The 18,253-nt window shown below is 49.9% G+C and overlaps 1 protein-coding gene across 1 annotated transcript in view; it reads left to right on the forward strand.

The window, feature by feature from the left end:
- The first annotated feature begins 446 nt into the window (after nt 1–446).
- Nucleotides 447–18,253, forward strand: part of EXOC6B (exocyst complex component 6B) — a 277,974-nt gene continuing 260,167 nt past the window's right edge. The window contains exon 1 of the mRNA XM_041464605.1: nt 447–637. Coding sequence (XP_041320539.1) covers nt 525–637 — 113 coding nt within the window. The 5' untranslated portion in view covers nt 447–524. The remainder of the gene's footprint in view (nt 638–18,253) is intronic.

Consider the following 18,253-nt stretch of genomic DNA (forward strand, 5'->3'; position numbering starts at 1 on the left):
CGACACGGCTTCTCTCCTGCTGGGGTGGCACGGTGGTGTCACTGCACGGGGCTGTGTCCTCTCACGGGGGGGACACGGGGACAGTGCCATGGGCTGTGTCCTCTCATGGGTAGAACACGGGAACTGCCATGGGGCTCTGTCATTCCCAGAGCTGTCCAAGCCATCTGGCTCTGTCCTCACGGTAAGGACACGGGGCTGTGTCCCCTTCACGGGCACGACAGCACCGCCACAACCTCCCGCCGGCTCCGCCCGTCCCGGGGCCGCCCTGCTCCGTCCCTCCCTCCCTCCCTGGGCGGAGCGGCCGCGCAGGCCCGGCCCCCTCCGGCACTACATCCCCCATGGTGCCGCGCGGCCCGACCCCGCTCCCGCACTACATCTCCCGTGGATGCTCGCGCGGCCCGGGCCCCTCCCGCACTACATGTCCCGTGGTGCCCTGCGCGCGGCGGAGCGGGGCCGAGCAGCCCCGGCGGTGCCGCTGGCGGCCGGGCCGGGCGGGGCTGCGCAGGTGGAGCGGCCCCACATCCATGGAGCGGCCGAAGATGGCGGAGCTGGAGAGCCTGGAGACGGCGGCGGAGCACGAGCGGATCCTGCGCGAGATCGAGAGCACCGACACGGCCTGCATCGGCCCCACGCTCAGGTGCGGCAGCCGCGGCGGGGAGCGGCGGGGAGCACGCGGGGGGTGCTCCCGGCGGGGCTGTGCCGGAGCTTCCCTGGGAACGCCGCTCGTGCCCTTTGTCAGCCGGTGTCGCCGTAGTGTCGGTGACCCCGGGCTCCTTTGTTCTCCGGCAGCCGCTGCCCCCGGGGCTGCCCGCTGCCCCCGGGGCTCGCCCCTTCCCCGCCGCGTCCTTCCCGTGCCCCGGAGCCGCCGTTCTCGTGGGGCGCGCCCTGGCCCCGCCGTGGTGTCGGTGTGACCCTGCGTGCGCGGAGGAACCGCCCGATTTTCTTCCAAAACGCGGTTGTTTTGGGTCTCTTCCCCCCGTCCTGTCGCGTCCGCCGCTCCGAGCCAGCATCGAGGCGCTGCGATGATTTCCCCCGCCCCGAAACTCAGCCGTCCTTCCCCGCCCTGGCCGTGCCGCAGGAGTTCTCCCCGGGACTTGGGGTGCCCGCTGCGTTCCGGCCGCTCCCGGTGCTCGGGGGCATTGCCAGCTCCCCCGGCAGCGCTGCGAGGTGCCGGGGTTAAAATGCCAGCGGAACCTGCCTTATCTCCGAGCTCGGCCGGGGCTGCGCTCCGTGCCGCCTCCGCGGGGAATTTGGGGTTGCAGCTGCTGCGCATCGGCCCCAGCTGGGGAGGGCTGCGGGCGTTTCTGTGCCTCCGGCTCCCCCCGGAGCAGCTCCCGGGGCCTCCGTCCGAAGGCTCGGAGCGCTGGGGCTTGCAGTGATGCTGCAGCGCTGGCACGGAGCTGGGGAGGGAAAGTTTGGGATTTGTGGAGCAGCAGAGCTCTGGGTTCGCTCCAGGATTGCCATTCCCTCCTTCCAGCATCACCCATTCCAGCACTGCCCATTCCCTCATGCCAGCACTGCCCATTCCCTCATGCCAGCACTGCCCATTCCCTCATGCCAGCACTGCCCATTCCCTCATTCCAGCATTGCCCATTCCCTTATTTCTTCATTCCAGCATTCCCTCGTTCCAGCACTGCCATTCCCTCATTCCAGCATTGCCCATTTCCTTATTCTTTCATTGCCCATTCCCTCGTTCCAGCAGTGCCATTCCCTCATTCCAGCACTGCCCATTCCAGCACTGCCTGTTCCCTCGTTCCAGCATTGCCCATTCCCTTATTTCTTCATTCCAGCATTCCCTCATTCCAGCATTGCCCATTCCCTCATCCCAGCACTCCCGTTCCAGCACTGCCCATTCCCTCATTCCAGCATTGCCCATTCCCTTATTCTTTCATTGCCCATTCCCTTATTTCTTCATTCCAGCACTGCCCATTCCCCCATTCCAGCATTGCTCGTTCCCCCATTCCAGCACTGCCCATTCCCTGGTTCCAGCATTGCCCATTCCCCCATTCCAGCACTGCCCATTCCCTTATTTCTTCATTCCAGCATTGCCCATTCCAGCATTGCCCATTCCCTCGTTCTAGCACTGCCCATTCCAGCACTGCCCATTCCCTCGTTTATTCTGGAATTCTTGCACTTTTCTTCCTGGAGTTCTCCCGTGAAGCTTCTCAAGGTAAACTGAGCAGTGGGAATGGGATTTGTTATCCTGCAGGAGCTGGTTTGGATGGGTGGGAGCTGCCACGCTGAGGAGTGTGGGTGGTTTTTTTTTCCATTTCAGAGGACAAAAAGTGCAGCTGATCTCGTTTCTTGATATTAAAGTTAGCTGAGGAGTTGGGTTTGGTGTGGAGCTTTGAATTCCCACAGGAGAAACACCTGGAGTGTCCAGGCTGGGAGAGGCTGGGGTTTAATTCATTCACTGCTGGATGTGGGGACAGTTAATTAAAATTAATGATCAGCAGGGATGGCAGAGTTGAACTGGCCCGGCTCAGGGTAAACACCAGAGACAGGAAGAGAGGATGGTGGAAACTTTTATTTTTTCAATAAAAGTGACTCATTTCTTGTGGGCATCATGGAATAACTGTGTGTCCAGGAGCCAGGCTGGCTGCCCTTCTGGGAACAGCATTCTGGGCCAGGCTGGAGTGCTGGGGCTTGGTTTGCAGAACTGGGCTTTTATTGATGCAGAACCGGGATTTTATTGGTGCAGAACTGGGATTTTATTGATGCAGAACTGGGATTTTATCATTTCATTTGGTTTACAGAACTGGGCTTTTATTGATGCAGAATTGGGCTTTTATTGATGCAGAAGTGGGATTTTATTGATGCAGAAGTGGGCTTTTATTGATGCAGAACTGGGCTTTTATTGATGCAGCACTGGGCTTTTATTGATGCAGAATTGGGCTTTTATTGATGCAGAAGTGGGATTTTATTGATGCAGAAGTGGGCTTTTATTGATGCAGAACTGGGCTTTTATTGATGCAGCACTGGGCTTTTATTGATGCAGAACTGGGCTTTTATTGATGCAGAACTGGGATTTTATTGATGCATAACTGGGCTTTTATCAGTTCCTTTGGTTTCCAGAAGTGGGATTTTATTGATGCAGAAGTGGGATTTTATTGATGCAGAACTGGGCTTTTATTGATGCAGAATTGGGCTTTTATTGATGCAGAAGTGGGATTTTATTGATGCAGAAGTGGGCTTTTATTGATGCAGAACTGGGCTTTTATTGATGCAGAATTGGGCTTTTATCAGTTCCTTGGGTTTCCAGAACTGGGATTTTATTGGTTCTTTTTGGTTTCCAGAATTGGGCTTTTATTGATTCCTTTGGTTTGCAGAATTGGGATTTTATCAGTTCCTGACCCCCTTGGTTTGCAGAATTGTGCTTTTTTTTTGGTGCAGAATTGGGTTTTTATCCGTTCCTGATCCCTTTGGTTTGTAGAATTAGACTTTTAATGGTGCAGAATGTGGCTTTTATTTGTTCCTGTGGTTTGCAGAATTGGGCTTTTATTGTTGCAGAATTGGGCTTTTATAATTTCCTGACCCCTTTGCTGTGCAGAATTGGCATTTTATTGGGATTTTTGGTTTCTAGAATTGTGTTTTTATTGGTTCCTTTGGTTTGCAAAATTGTGTTTTTATTGGTTCCTTTGGTTTGCAGAATTGGCATTTTCTAGGTTCAGAATTGGGTTTTTGTTGGTTCCTGACCCCCTTGGTGTGCAGAATTGTGCTTTTTTTGGTGCAGAATTGGGTTTTTATTGGTTCATGACCCCCTTGGTGTGCAGAATTGGGTTTTTATGAGTTCCTGACCCCCTTGGTGTGCAGAATTAGCATTTTATTGTTGCAGAATTGGGCTTTTATCTGTTCCTGGCTCCCTGGGGACCTTCCCGGGGCTGGGTGGGAGCTGGGGGTCCAGCCCTTGATGTGGGTGGGTGGCCTGGGTCCCTGGCAGCAGGGTGGCACATGCCAGGGGCACGGACTGCTGCCAGGAGGGGACTCCTGGGGGTCCCTGCCAGCCCTGCTGCTGTGGGGGGAGCACCCAGCCCTCCTGGGGACGGGAATTGGGGACCCCAGGGGGGGAATTGGGGGCACTGGTGGGGCTCTGGAACCCCACTGGGGGAATTGGGGACCCCTCTGGGGGACACTGGGGATGCCAGTGGGGGAATTGGGACCTGTTAGGGGACACTGGGGACCCCGCTGGGGGGCACTGGGGATCCCACTGGGGGAATTGGGGACCCTGCTGGGGGGCACTGGGGATGCCAGTGGGGGATTGGGGACCCTGCTGGGGGCACTGGGACCCCGATGGGGCACTGGGGACCCCTCTGCAGGCAGTGGGACCTTGCTGGGGCAATAGGGACCCTGCTGAGGGACACTGGGGACCCTGCTGGGGGCACTGGGACCCCTCTGGGGGAATTGGGAACCCTGTGGGGGGCTCTGGGACCCCTGCTGGGGGCACTGGGACCCCTCTGGGGGAATTAGGAACCCTGCTGGGGGCACTGGGACCCCACTGGGGGCATTGGAACCCTGCTGAGAGAATTGGGGACCCCTGATGGGGCACTGGGACCCTGCTGGGGAAACTGGGGACCCCTCTGGGGGAATTGGGGATATAATATAGATATATTATATATATTATATATATAAATATTTATATATTTTATATATATATATATTATAAAAATATATATAAAAATATAGACATATTTTAAATATTTTTTAGTATTATACATCAGAAAAAATCTTTATAATAAAAATGTTTGAAGACCTTTTAGGGGAGAACCAGCTCTGGGTACCTGTGATACCCAAGTGCTCTCATTTCTCTTCTGTTTAATTGAAGTTTGTTGCTCTTTCTGTCCCCTTGAGCTGAGTTTTTTATTTCTTTTTGTGTTCCATATTACAAAAGCTGTTTGTATTATTTTTAGTCAGCGCTGGCCTGTGCTGTTGCAGCTCTGCTCACTGGGTGGTGACAGTGGGGTTTCCTTGTGGCACCCCAAAAAACGGGGGTAAAACCTCCCCCATTTCCCTGCAATGAGAGCTGTCCCTGTAATATCTGAATTTAAAACCACTTGAAAGCAGTTTCAGCAATGTAAAAGCAGTTTTTATTTGCCCCCTGGGGACGTTCTGCTGTCCTTCACCACCTGGTGTCACCTCCTGGCTCAGGCTGAGCCTGGATTAAATCACTTTTTAATCCTCTCTGCTTCAGCAGCTCAGGGTTTATTTCCAGGTGATTCTTGTAATTCCCTGTCTGATTCCCTGACATTTTTGTCCTCTGGCAATGATTTCCAGGTGATTCTTGTAATTCCCTGCCTTTTTTGTCCTCTGGCAATGATTTCCAGGTGATTCTTGTAATTCCCTGCCTTTTTTGCTGACATTTTTGTCCTCTGGCAATGATTTCCAGGTGATTCTTGTAATTCCCTGTCTGATTCCCTGACATTTTTGTCCTCTGGCAATGATTTCCAGGTGATTCTTTTAATTCCCTGCCTGATTCCCTGCCTTTTTTTGTCCTCTTCAAATGATTTCCAGGTGATTGTTGTAATTCCCTGCCTGATTCCCTGCCTTTTTTTGTCCTCTTTAAATGATTTCCAGGTGATTGTTGTAATTCCCTGCCTGGTTCTGTGACTTTTGTGTCCCCTGGCAGTGATTTCCAGGCGATTCCTGTAATTCCCTGCCCGTTCCGTGGTGTTTGTGTCCTGTGCAAACAGCTCCTCCCTGGGTTCTGCTCCCTCCCAGGTGTGTGTTTGCTTTCCAGGCTGTTCCTTGCTCTTGTTCCTGATAAAGCTCCAGGCTTTATCAGTCCTGTTTGGTGCTTCCCAGCGCCCTGCAGGAAATCCAGGAATGTTGTACCTCGGGTGGGAATGGATCAGCCAGGCTGGGGTTTTAGCCAGAATCATGGAGATGTGAAATGCTGGGGTAGAAATTGAGTTTGCAGGGATCAGAGCAGTGACAGGAGGCTCAGAGCAGCTCCTGAGTGGATTAAGGCAGGGCTGGAATTGAGCTGAGCTCCCTAATTCCTGGCTCAGCTCCTGCAGGGCAGTGCCTGGCCTTGGTGCTTTCCATGAGCCATTCCCTGCTTGGCACCTCCCTGTGTCCAGCTGAGGCACAGGAGCTCCAGGTCCTCATTCCTTGGGGGTTTTTTTAGGATTATGGGTCTTGTGTCTGGGATGTTTGACAGATCAGGGAATCCTGGAATGGTTTGGGTAGGAAGGGACCTTAAAGATGATCCTGTTCCCCCACCTTCCACTGTCCCAGGGTGCTCCAGCCTGGCCTTGGGCACTGCCAGGGATCCAGGGAATTTCATCCCAGTCCCTCCCGGCCAGATCTTGGCTCCTGAGCTGGGGCTGATGCTGTGGGCTGGGAATGTTCTCTGGGTTATTTTCTCCTGTATTTTCCAATGGAGCTGAGGTGGAATTCTGACAGTTCTGTTCCTGTGGCATCCAGGATTCTGGAGCTGAACGTGGAGAACTGAGCACAGGAACTCAGGGCTGGAGCCCAGCAAGTCCTGGGGTTCTTCCCTGTCCCCTCTGAGCTCCCAGCATCTCCTAAGCTGGAAGTTGTTTCACAACTTTCTAAAACTCTTCTGACCTTTACTATTTCCCACAGCCCTTGGTACAAGGATGGGAAAATGACCCAAAAAGCTGAAGGAGGTTTGGCTGTGGGGTATCCTGGATTCCCAGCCCAGGCAGCAGCTGGCACAGAGGGATTTGGTGGGGCCAGAGCCAGGACTGAGTTTTGGTGGGTTTAGGGAAGTTCATGAGGTTTGGGCAGACACAAACCTGGCTCATTGCTGCTCTGTGCTCATGGGGAGGGATTGTTTTCCTCTCCCAGCTCCTGGGAGTTATTTCCCAGCTGGATCTGCTCCCTCCACCTCACGCTGGGCTCCTTTGTGGCTTCCCAGTGTCTAGCCTGGCACTGGGCTTTGGGGCTCTGGCTTCCAGCTGTGCTCTCACATCCTGAGCTTGGCTCTGGCCCTTCCCTGCCCTCCCTGAGCCTCTGGAATTCTGGTGCCCATGGAGGAGCAGGGAGAGCACAGAGCAGGAGCATCCCTGGGGCTGGCATGGAGCAGGGGTGGCCAGGCTGTCCCATCTGGAATTCTGGTACCCATGGATGAGCAGGGAGAGCAGGAGCATCCCTGGGGCTGGGGGATGGAGCAGGGGTGGCCAGGCTGTCCCATCTGGAATTCTGGTTCCCCTGGAGGAGCAGGAGCATCCCTGGGGCTGGGGGATGGAGCAGGGGTGGCCAGGCTGTCCCATCTGGAATTCTGGTTCCTTTGGATGAGCAGGAGCATCCCTGGGGCTGGGGGATGGAGCAGGGGTGGCCAGGCTGTCCCATCTGGAATTCTGGTTCCTTTGGATGAGCAGGAGCATCCCTTGGGCTGGGGGATGGAGCAGGGCTGGCCAGGCTGTCCCAGTCTGGAATTCTGGTTCCCCTGGATGAGCAGGAGCATCCCTGGGGCTGGGGGATGGAGCAGGGCTGGCCAGGCTGTCCCAGTCTGTCCTGGGGTGACACAGGGACACTGCTCTGTGGTGCAGATGTGCAGAGGAGGAAGCACAGCCCGTGGATGAATGGCTTCCCTGGGTTTATCCCAGAGTGGTGAGGGAATTTCTGCTCCCTCCTGGGACAGCCCTGCTGGGCTGTGGCCATCAGCCCTGGTGGGACAGAGGAAGGAGAGCCTGGACCAGCTTTGGGACGGAGAAGATTTTCCTTTCCTCACTCAGAATTATCTCCTGAGGCTCCCATCCTGAGGGAAATCATCTAAAAATCATCCCCAGATCTGTAACACCCCCTGGGGCTGCACACTGGGTGCTCCAGACTTTGCCTGGGCTCCATGAATCCCATCTCCTCCAGCCCCATCCCTTTTCCAGGCAGTAAATTCATGGAATATCAGCTCCCAGCAGAGGAGGAGCAGCAGAGGCTGTCTAGACACGGAGCACTGGCCACAGGGCTCTCTCAGGAAGCCACAGCAACAACTGTAAATTGTCTGCTCATAAAAACCTCCCAGGAGCTTTTGAAGGAGCTTTCAGCCCGTTTTCCTGCCACCCACACAGGGAATCTGCCAAAAAAAAAAAAAATCCCAAAATTCTGATTTTTCCCTCTTGAAAAGCAGCCTTGGTGTGTCCAGAATTAATTGGATTTTAAAGGACAGTTCCTGGCAGTGCTGCTGGAATTGTGTTATTGTTCCCTTCTCAGGCTGGTGCTGTGCAGATCCCAAGTTTTTTGGTGGAGAGGAAAAAATACCGGGAATTTCTCCTGGGAAATAATCAGTGTTTATGATCTGGACTGGTCTGGCTCAATGTGTGGAGCACAGTTATCTCTGCCTGAAGGAATATCCTGAAAAATCCCAGGTTTTATGGATAATTTCTCCTTACTAGTGCTGAGGTTCTGTACACAGCTCAGAGCTGTGAATCCCTGTAATTCCCAGATTTCCCTTTTCTCCCAGCCCTGCTGCAATTCCTGAAAGAATATAATGAATTTTTCCTGGGAAATAATTGGCATTTAGGATCTGGACTGGTCTGGCTTAATTTGTTTGGCTCTGCCTGAAGGAATATCCTGAAATTACCCAGATTTTATGGATCATTTCTCTTCACCTGAGGTTCTGTACACAGCTCAGAATCCCTGTAATTCCCAGATTTCCATTTTCTCCCCTGCTGCAATTCCTGAAAAAAAGGTAACTCCAATATCAGGAGTTTCTCCTGGGAAATAATTGGCATTTGTGTTCTGGAGTGGTCAGGCTCAACGTGTGGAGCACTGGCATCCATGCCTGAAGAGATAAACTGAAATTATCTCAGGTTTGATGGATAATTTTTATGGATAACCTCACCAGTGCTGAGGTTCTGCAAACAGCTCCAAGCAGTGAATCTCTGTAATTCCCATAACGCCTGTTCTCCCAGCCCTGCTGCAATTCCTCAAAAAAACCCCAAAAAAACCCCAAAAAAACAACAAAAAAAAAACAAAACAAAACAAAAAAAACAAAAACAAAAAAAAAAACCAAACCAAAAACCAACAAAAACCCCAAAAAATCAGGATTTTTTCCTGGGAAATAATTGGCACTTATGATCCAGACAGGTCTGGCTCAGTGGTGGGTTCTGGTTGAGGGTTCTGCTGAGGGTTCTTTGAGGGTTCTGCTGAGGATTCTTTGAGGCTCTCTGAGGGTTCTAGTTGGGGGTTCTGCTGAGGGTTCTTTGAGGGTTCTAGGCTGTCCCACAGGGTCAGGACTGGGTCTAGGCTGTCCCACAGGGTCAGGACTGGGTCTAGGCTGTCCCACAGGGTCAGGACTGGGTCTAGGCTGTCCCACAGGGTCAGGACTGGGTCTAGGCTGTCCCACAGGGTCAGGACTGGGTCTAGGCTGTCCCACAGGGTCAGGACTGGGTCTAGGCTGTCCCACAGGGTCAGGAGCAGGTCTAGGCTGTTCTAGAGGTTCAGGAGCAGGTCTAGGGTTAGGAGAGGACCAGGAGCAGGTCTAGGCTGTCAGAGGACCAGGAGCAGGTCTGGACTGTCACAGAGGACTAGGACCAGGTCTAGGCTGTCCCAGAGGATTAGGAGGAATTTTAACTCGCTCATATTTGGGTTTTTGCCTCCCAAGGCTCAGGTTTTTCGTGAATTCCCATTTTTGTGCTGGCAGAGCCCTTGGGTGGCTCCTTGTCCTCGCTGCCTCTCCCCTCTCAGCTCTCACCTTCCAGGGAAGGTTCTGGAAGGGTCAGAGGGGTGGGATGCAGATTTCCTTGGAGGGGTGGGCAGGGGCACCACCTGCTCTGCTTTCCCTTCTCCTGCTGAGCTGGGACCCCAGCACTGCTGTCCCCCCTCCCCAGAGCTGCTTCCCTCGGTGCTGGGGGCTTTAAAGGGTTTTTAAAAAGGGTTTTTTTAAAAGGGTTTGTCCCCTCTGAGTGTCCCTCTTGTCCCTTTGTCACCTGATCCTCCCTCAGTGCTGCCAGCTCCTCTGCAGCTCTTTGGCTCTGGAGCCTTTCCAAGGGTTCTGTGTCCTCTGCAAAGTGTCAGCTCCATGGTCCTCCCCTGTGGGAAACCACTGGGGAGCTCTGCGTTGGAGGAGCAGAGATTTATTGGCACATTTCATGTTGTTTTTTTGGGATTTTCACAATGCTTTCAACATTCAAGTGAATTTGGGTGTCCACATCTCCCTGGTGAACAAGTCTGCCTCCTTCCAAGAGTCCTACTGAAGGAAATGTGGGAATGCCACCCAGAGAATCTCTTGTTTCCTTTGCTCTATTGTGCTTTTTACATATTTATTAACTATTCCTTAAAAAAAGGAAAAAAAAAATCCCTATTTCTACTTTGCCCAGTCATGTAGAGGAGTTTAAGGAGAACTCCCACTCCCTTGCTCTGGCAGCTTTCCTGCTCCTGATGTTTGAAGAAGCTCCTCATTATTCAGATATTAACTAATTAGCTCTTCACACGGCTCTGCTTCTGAATAATTTTAATTTTGCACGTGTGCTTAGCTGCAAAAATCCAGCCTCGAGCAGAGGGAACGGCCTCAGGGGAGCCTCAGGGTGGGCATCAGCAGGAATTTCCCCATGGAAAGGGGGGTCAGGCACTGGAAGTGCCCAGGGAGGTTTGGAGTGCCATCCCTGAGGGATTCCAGAGCCCTGTGGCTGTGGCACTTGGGGGCAGGGGCAGTGGTGGCCCTGGTGCTGCTGCATTTGGGGATGGCCTGGATGACCTTAAAGGTCTTTCCATCCTGCAGGATTCTGAGATTCCAGGCAGCAGCTCTCCAAACTTCCTGTCCTGCTCTCTGTGGGGCTGAGGGGCCCCCAGAAGGGCTCCTTGGGGACTGTGCTGCCACCAGAGCTGTCCCTTGTCACCCTGGCAGGGCAGGAGCTGCTCTGGGCTGACCCTTCTGCTGGGCACTGTCCCCCAGGGCCAGAATTCCTTGAAAAATCAGGATCCAGGCGCTCAGGCTGCACAGGATTTCCTGTGGCTGTGCTTTCCAAAAGAACCTCCTTTAATAAATCTTCTGGTGCAGCTTTAAAAGATTCATTTGGACAGAGCTCCTGGGGACAGGGTGGCATTGTTGGAGTTGTCCTGGCTTAAGCTTTTTTTTTTTACTTAGACATGGGTAACTGAGGGGTGTTTTAAAAACTTTTATTCTATTTTTAGTTTCATTGGGAGGGTGAGATAATATAGATCTATATTATATATCTATATTAACTGTCTCTATAGTTATAAATCTATATTATCTATATAGGTAATATAGATATATAACTGTAGAGATATATATATCTTTATAGCATATATATAGTTATAGATATATAGACATATGTAGATAATATATCTAGATATAGATAGATTATGATTATTTATGTCTACATATATAAATATGTAGATAATACAGATATAATATATGCATATATATCTAGAGATATAGATATATAGGTAATAGATCTAGACTATATATAGATAGATTATAATTATCTATATATATAAATATGTAGATCATATAGATATATATTATGTCTAGATATAGCTAGGTATCTAGATAATATATCTATAATATATATCTATGTTATATAATATAGATATATATTATCTATAATATAGATATATATCTATAATAGAGATATATAATATAGATATATATATAGATAATATATCTATTTATAGGTAGATTATAATTATCTATATATTGATATATATAGATTATATATGTAATTTAGTTATAATTTCCACTCTTACTATGAGAAACTATTTCTTAATTGCAATACACTATAAGCATTTCATGGCTTATCAGCTTTTGCCACACCATACTGCAAATGCTTTAAAGTTAATAACATAAAATTATTTTTCATGGGTCTTAATGTATTTTTTTAGTTTTATTTCTCTAAAGTATCTAGGGTTTTTTGTAAGGTCATCCTTTGAAACTTGTTTTTATTTCTGTTTCTCTCTCAATAATGTCTGTTTTATTCCATGGCAATTCTATCAGCATTTCTTATCTCAAGGTTTGCATACAGATGCACCCTATGTGAGCCTCCTGTCAGGCTTTGAGAGTTTTCTATAAATCCATTTCCCACGGGTCAGGAGTTGAATTTGTTGGTCCTTGTGGTTTTTTTCCAGCCCTGTGGTTCCCTGATTTGTTGGGAATGCCCAGGCTGTGAGGATGCACGGTGTGCCTGCAGCTGCAGCTTCCTCTCTGCTTCCTAATCCATTTTGGTTTGGAAAACCATTCTGGTTAACTGTTTCTTGTTCCAAGGATTTTTAAGGTTAAACTACTTAAGAAATAATACTTAAACTATTTTTACCTTTAACTCAAGAACTAATCACTCAAAGTCTGCAATGCTGACTTTTCTGTTTAATTACAAAATACCATCCAAACCTAGGAAGAAGAAGAACTAGTCTCTGTCTTAACTTGTATTTTGTTTCATATGTATCATTATATTTTAAAACTTTCAACTCTGAGTTTTCTACTCTGTGATATTACACACTTCTAATCAGCTACACGCTCGTAATCTCAGTGTTATCAATTCGTTTTGGAAGCCTTTTCCACGGCCTCAAATGCAGTGTTCCCTTGGGAGTCAGAGTCTGTCAGCACAGAAAGTCCAAAATTCTCGGCACAGAAAGTCCAAAATTCTCGGCACAGAAAGTCTCAAATTCTCAGCACAGAAAGTCCAAAATTCTCGGCACAGAAAGTCCAAAATTCTCGGCACAGAAAGTCCAAAATTCTCAGCATGCAGATCTCCAGCACGTTCCATGATGGGTTCAGCTCTGGGGGCTGCCAGGACAAAGCCCCTGCCTGGTGCTTCTGGGACAGAGGGAGCAGCAGGGAGGGAGTCCTCAGGAAGCTGAGGGTGAGGTCCAATCCCTTTTTTTTTTTGGTGCTTTTGGGATTTTAAAGTGCAGGGAGTGAAGGAAAGGTCCAGGTCTGCAGAGGGGATTTTGCTCCTTGAGCTCCCAGATGGGCTGGGCTGGAAGGGACCTTAAAGAGCTCCAACCTCTGCAGGGCCGGGAATGTCCCACGCTGTCCCAGGAATCCTGTGGGGCTTTCACTGACCTGGTACTGCTCTTGGTTTTATTAATTTTTTGTTAATTAATGAATTCTATTTTTTTTTTTATGCTTCAGCACCCAGCCAGGGCCAAGGATGTTGAGGGAGAGGGATGTGGGCTGTGAGGGATGTGGGATGGGACCAAGGCTCAGCTCTGCCCTTGCTTTGTGTTTCAGACTCACAAAAAACCCAAACAAATTCTCCTCCTTAAAATCTGTCAGTGATAGGAAGAGACTTCCCAGGTTTTCCCATAAAAGCTTCACTGAGAAGCCAAGTGTTGGTTTCTTCTCTTTTTTTTTTTTTTTTTTTTCCTTCATGGCCATTCCAAAGGAATGGAGAGGATGAGGATGAGGAGGGTTTTTCCCTTTTCTGCTGAGTAGTGAAAAGCTCCAAATTAGGAGAAGCTTCTGGAAGTGTGGAGCAGCTCCAGGCAGGATTTTGGGGGATGGACACAGCTGCAGACTTGGCTGTGGTCTGAATCCCAAGGGAATGTGAGCTGGGGATAAAATCCCCTGGAAGGGTTGAAACAACATTTTCCAGTTGTTGCTGTGCAGGTGTAGAAATGTGCTGCAGGATGAGGGGCTGGGCATGGGAAAGGTCCAGGAGTGGGATTTAGAGTGGACCAAAGAGTGCTTAAGTGTTGGAGTAGGACTGGAGGAACCTTGGGCTTTTCAATCCAGGGGGAATTTCCCTGTGCTCTTGGCTTGGAAGCCAGCGTGGTGGGATTCTGCTGCAGGAGGGAGGAGCTGCCTTGGGGAGAAATAGAAGCTCTGTGCTCAGATCCCTCAGTAAGGACAGAAAATCCCAGACTGACCCTTGAATCTTCCAGATTTCCCTGCTCATCATCCTTAGGATTGGCTTGGAGGGACATTAGAGTTCATTTATTCCACCCCATCCAGGCAGGGACACCTCCCACTGTCCCAGGTGGATCCCAGCCCCAATGTCCAGCCTGGCCTTGGGCACTGCCAGGGATCCAGGGCAGCCCCAGAAAATCTGGGAATTCCAGCCCAGCCCCTGCCCACCCTCCCAGCCAGGAATTCCTTGCCAAGATCCCAGCCCAATCTGCCCTTTGCCAGTGGGAGCCATTCCCTGTGTGCTGTCCCTGCAGGCCTTGTCCCCAGTCCCTCTGCAGCTCTCCTGGAGCCCCTCCAGGGACTCTGAGCATTCCCTGGAATTTTCCCTTCTCCAGGGGAACATTCCCAGCTCTCCAGCCTGGCTCCAGAGCAGAGGGGCTCCAGAATCCTGGGATGATTTGGGTGGGAAGGGACCTTAAATGCCATCCCACCCCATCTGTGGCAGGGACAGCTCCCACTGTCCCAGCTGCTCCAGCCTGGCCTTGGGCACTGCCAGGGATCCAGGGCAGCCCCAGCTGCTCTGGGAATTCCAGCCCAGCCAGGAATTCCCAATTCCCAAGATCCCATCCCTCCCTGCCCTCTGGCAGTGGGAGCCATTCCCTGTGTCCTGTCCCTCCACCCTTGTCCCCAGTCCCTCTCCTCTTCCTCCGTGTCCCTGCAGTGAATTCTCCTAAAGCCAAGGTTTGGGTTTGAGAGAATTTCCCCCTGACAAACCCAATCCCAAATTCCTGCTCTCCCCTGGCCCCTGGTTCTCCCGTTTGTCCCTCCCCTGAGCAGCAGAGCTCCAAGTGCCCATTCCCAGCCGGTGCCATCCATGGATGGAGCTGTGCCAGGCAAACCCGCCAGGAATTCCAAAATAGGCTCTGGAGGGGAGCTGGGGGTGACACATCCCTGCATTCCATAACAGTCAGGGCTGCTTGTGCTTTTATAAAATAACTTAAATATTATCCTGGAGCCAAGGGGGGACAAATCAGCTAAAAATAGGTGGTGGTAGGAAAAACCCAGTGGTTATTTGGGTCTGATGGTTGTAAAATGTTGAATTTTTAGACTTCTGGATTTTATTTCTTAACCTAAATTTATGGCAGTGTGAATTAAGGACTAAATATTGTCTTCTGGGAAGCAAAATCTAATTTCATTCCTGTTTGAGTCTATTATTATTATCTCCCTAATAATAGAGATCCATGCAAAATAACCTTGAAATGAAATTATGCTTTATTTTCCTTAAAATCATCTCTTGGAGATCCGAGTGAGGTTATGGCTTTTTACCATCTCATTTCATTCCAAGTCATTCCCATAGCTGGGATGTGGGATGCAGCTTTGGTTTTTAAGTTTTCCCTCTTGAATGGATCGTTGTGTCTTTCCCAGGACAAGCTTTAGGGTCCTGAAGGTTAAGAGCAAAATCAGAATTATTTTTTTCTTTCTCCTTTTTAGTGCTGATGCTCAGATTTGGGTCTGCTCCAGAAGTTTGATGTGCAGGATGCTCTCTTAAGTTGTGCTCCAAACTGGGCTCGTTAGGCAGGGCTTAATTTTTATGGGAAACTCTGAATAAGAATGGGGTTAAAAGGGCAAAATACGAGGGGTGTTGGTGCTTCAGAGCCTGTTTTACTCCCTGATCATCCTCAGACTTTAGAGGGAATCACAAAAAGTCCTCATTTAATTCTCCCTGGGGCTGAGCTGTGGAGCAGAGGCTGCAGGCAGTGCCCAGGCAGGAAAATCAATGGAAGCTGGGAATAAAAGCAGGAAATGCAAGTGGAGATCCAGCCTGGCTGGACCCTGCTGTGGAAATAACCCAGAGTGGGGCACACAGGAATGAAAGCTGGGAGAGAAATGGTCCCAGACAAGGAGTCCTGGGAAGGCTCCAGGGAATCCTCAGAGCCCCTGGCAGGGCCTGAAGGGGCTCCAGGAGTTAGGGTCCTTCCCAACCCAAACCATTCCATGGATTCTCTCAGTTCCTCCTCTCCCCACTGCCTCTCTCCAGGGGGATTTCTGGGCTTCCAGCCTCTCCTGGTGTTCCCTGGCTGGGATTATTCCCTGGAATGACTCTCCTGGTCCATGGCACAGGAACAGCTCCGAGCTGGATTCCCAGGAATCCAGGGAATGATCCCATTCCCGAGGCTGCCGGAGCTCCAGGGATGCCCGGGGAGGGATTTTCCCTGCAGGGCCAGGAGCTGGATCCATGATCCTGTGGGTTCCTTCCCATCAGGACATTCCAGGATTCCTGGGTGGAATTCTTCCCGTCAGGACATTCCCATGTGGAATATGGAATTCTTCTCATTAGGGCATTCCAGGATTCCCTGTGGAATATGGAATTGGGGCATTCCAGGATTCCTATTTGGAATATGGAATTCTTCCCATCAGGACATTCTAGGATTAATACTTGGAATATGGAATTCTTCCCATTGGGACATTCCAGGATTCCCTGTGGAATATGGAATTCTCTCCATTGGGATATTCTAAGATTCCCTGTGGAATATGGAATTCTTCTGATCAGGACATTCCAGGATTCCAGTGTGGAATATGGAATTCTTCCCATTGGGACATTCCAGGATTCCCTGTGGAATATGGAACTGGGGCATTCCAGGATTCCTATTTGTAATATGGAATTCTTGCCATCAGGGCATTCCAGGATTAATCTTTGGAATATGGGATTCTTCCCCCAGGACATTCCAGGATTCCTATTTGTAATATGGAATTCTTGCCATCAGGGCATTCCAGGATTAATCTTTGGAATATGGGATTCTTCCCATAAGGAAATTCTGGGATTCCTGTTTGGAATATGGAATTCTTCCCATCAGGACATTCTAGGATTAATATTTGGAATATGGGATTCTTCCCCCAGGACATTCCAGGATTCCCTGTGGAATATGGAATTCTTTCCACTGGGTTATTCTAGGATTCCTATTTGGAATATGGAATTCTTCCCATCAGGACATTCTAGGATTAATATTTGGAATATGGTTTAATTTATGCCACATCCAGCTGGAAGCAGCGTCCCATATGGGATTCTTCCCCTGGGACATTCCAGGATTCCCTGTGGAATGTGGGATTCAGTCCCTGGCAGCACAGGCAGCTTCAGGGGGTTTGGATGAGTTTTTATTTTTAGCAGTGATGTGCAGCCCCGAGATCCCGAGGAATTCCAGGCATTTCCCTGCTCCTGGGAGTTCTTTCCTTTTCTGGGAGGGGTTTGGACACCACGGCTTGGGCCTGGCTTATTTTAATTTATACATCTGGTTTTTAATTTATACTGCTGATTTTTAATTTATTCGATTGATTTTTAATTTATTCCACTGATTTCCTTAATTTACTCAAGTGAATTTTAATTTATGCCACTGAGTTTTTAAATTTATGCTCTTGATTTTTTAATTTATGCCCCTGTTTTTTTTTTTTTTTTTTAATTTATGCCACTGAGTTTTTAGTTTATACAAATGGTTTTGGTCTCTGCTGCAAATCTGTCATGTGGGAACTTTTCCTCCTCTTCTCTCTCCTGTTCTAATTTCTTAATTAACTGATGATTAATTAGGGAAATGCCCAAATTTGGCGTGTTCCAGCTGTTGTATCTAATATATATATATATAAAACATATATTTAAATAGAGATAAACTGTATATAATCCACTTAAAATATAAATATACACAATAGTTTCCCTGCTCCCAGGCATCCCTCAGGGGCAGCAGGACAGGGATGAGGTGGGACTGAGGAATGCTGCTGTCCTGATCCTATCAGCAGCCCTATTTTTACACATCCTGTGCCGGGGCCGGGGATTTTTTGGGTTTTTTTTCCAGCTGGAAGCAGCGTCCCGCTGTGCTTTTCCCTTTGCCCACTTCCCAAACAGGAAAAGTCCCGAGTTTATTTTTTCCTCTGGAGGAAAGCTCCGGAACTGCTCTGAAGGGCACCGTGTGGGACAGGCCGGAGCTGCAGGGGTGGGACAGGGGTGTGGGACATGGATCACAGGGAATGGGATCCCATCCGTGTGGGATTGGGGTGTGGGACATGGATCACAGGGAATGGGATCCCATCCACGTGGGATTGGGGTTTGGGGATGGATCACAGGGAATGGGATCCCATCCATGTCGGATTGGGGTTTGGGGCATGGATCACAGGGAATGGGATCCCATCCATGTGGGATTGGGGTTTGGGGATGGATCACAGGGAATGGGATCCCATCCGTGTGGGATTGGGGTTTGGGGATGGATCACAGGGAATGGGATCCCATCCGTGTGGGATTGGGGTTTGGGCATGGATCACAGGGAATGGGATCCCATCCGTGTGGGATTGGGGTGTGGGGCTGGATCACAGGGAATGGGATCCCCTCCACTGGGATTGGGGTGTGGGGATGGATCACAGGGAATGGGATCCCATCCGTGTGGGATTGGGGTTTGGGGATGGATCACAGGGAATGGGATCCCATCCGTGTGGGATTGGGGT

The sequence above is a fragment of the Pyrgilauda ruficollis genome, unplaced genomic scaffold (genome assembly GCF_017590135.1).
Source record: "Pyrgilauda ruficollis isolate IOZ18807 unplaced genomic scaffold, ASM1759013v1 scaffold181, whole genome shotgun sequence".
NCBI lineage: Eukaryota > Metazoa > Chordata > Aves > Passeriformes > Passeridae > Pyrgilauda > Pyrgilauda ruficollis.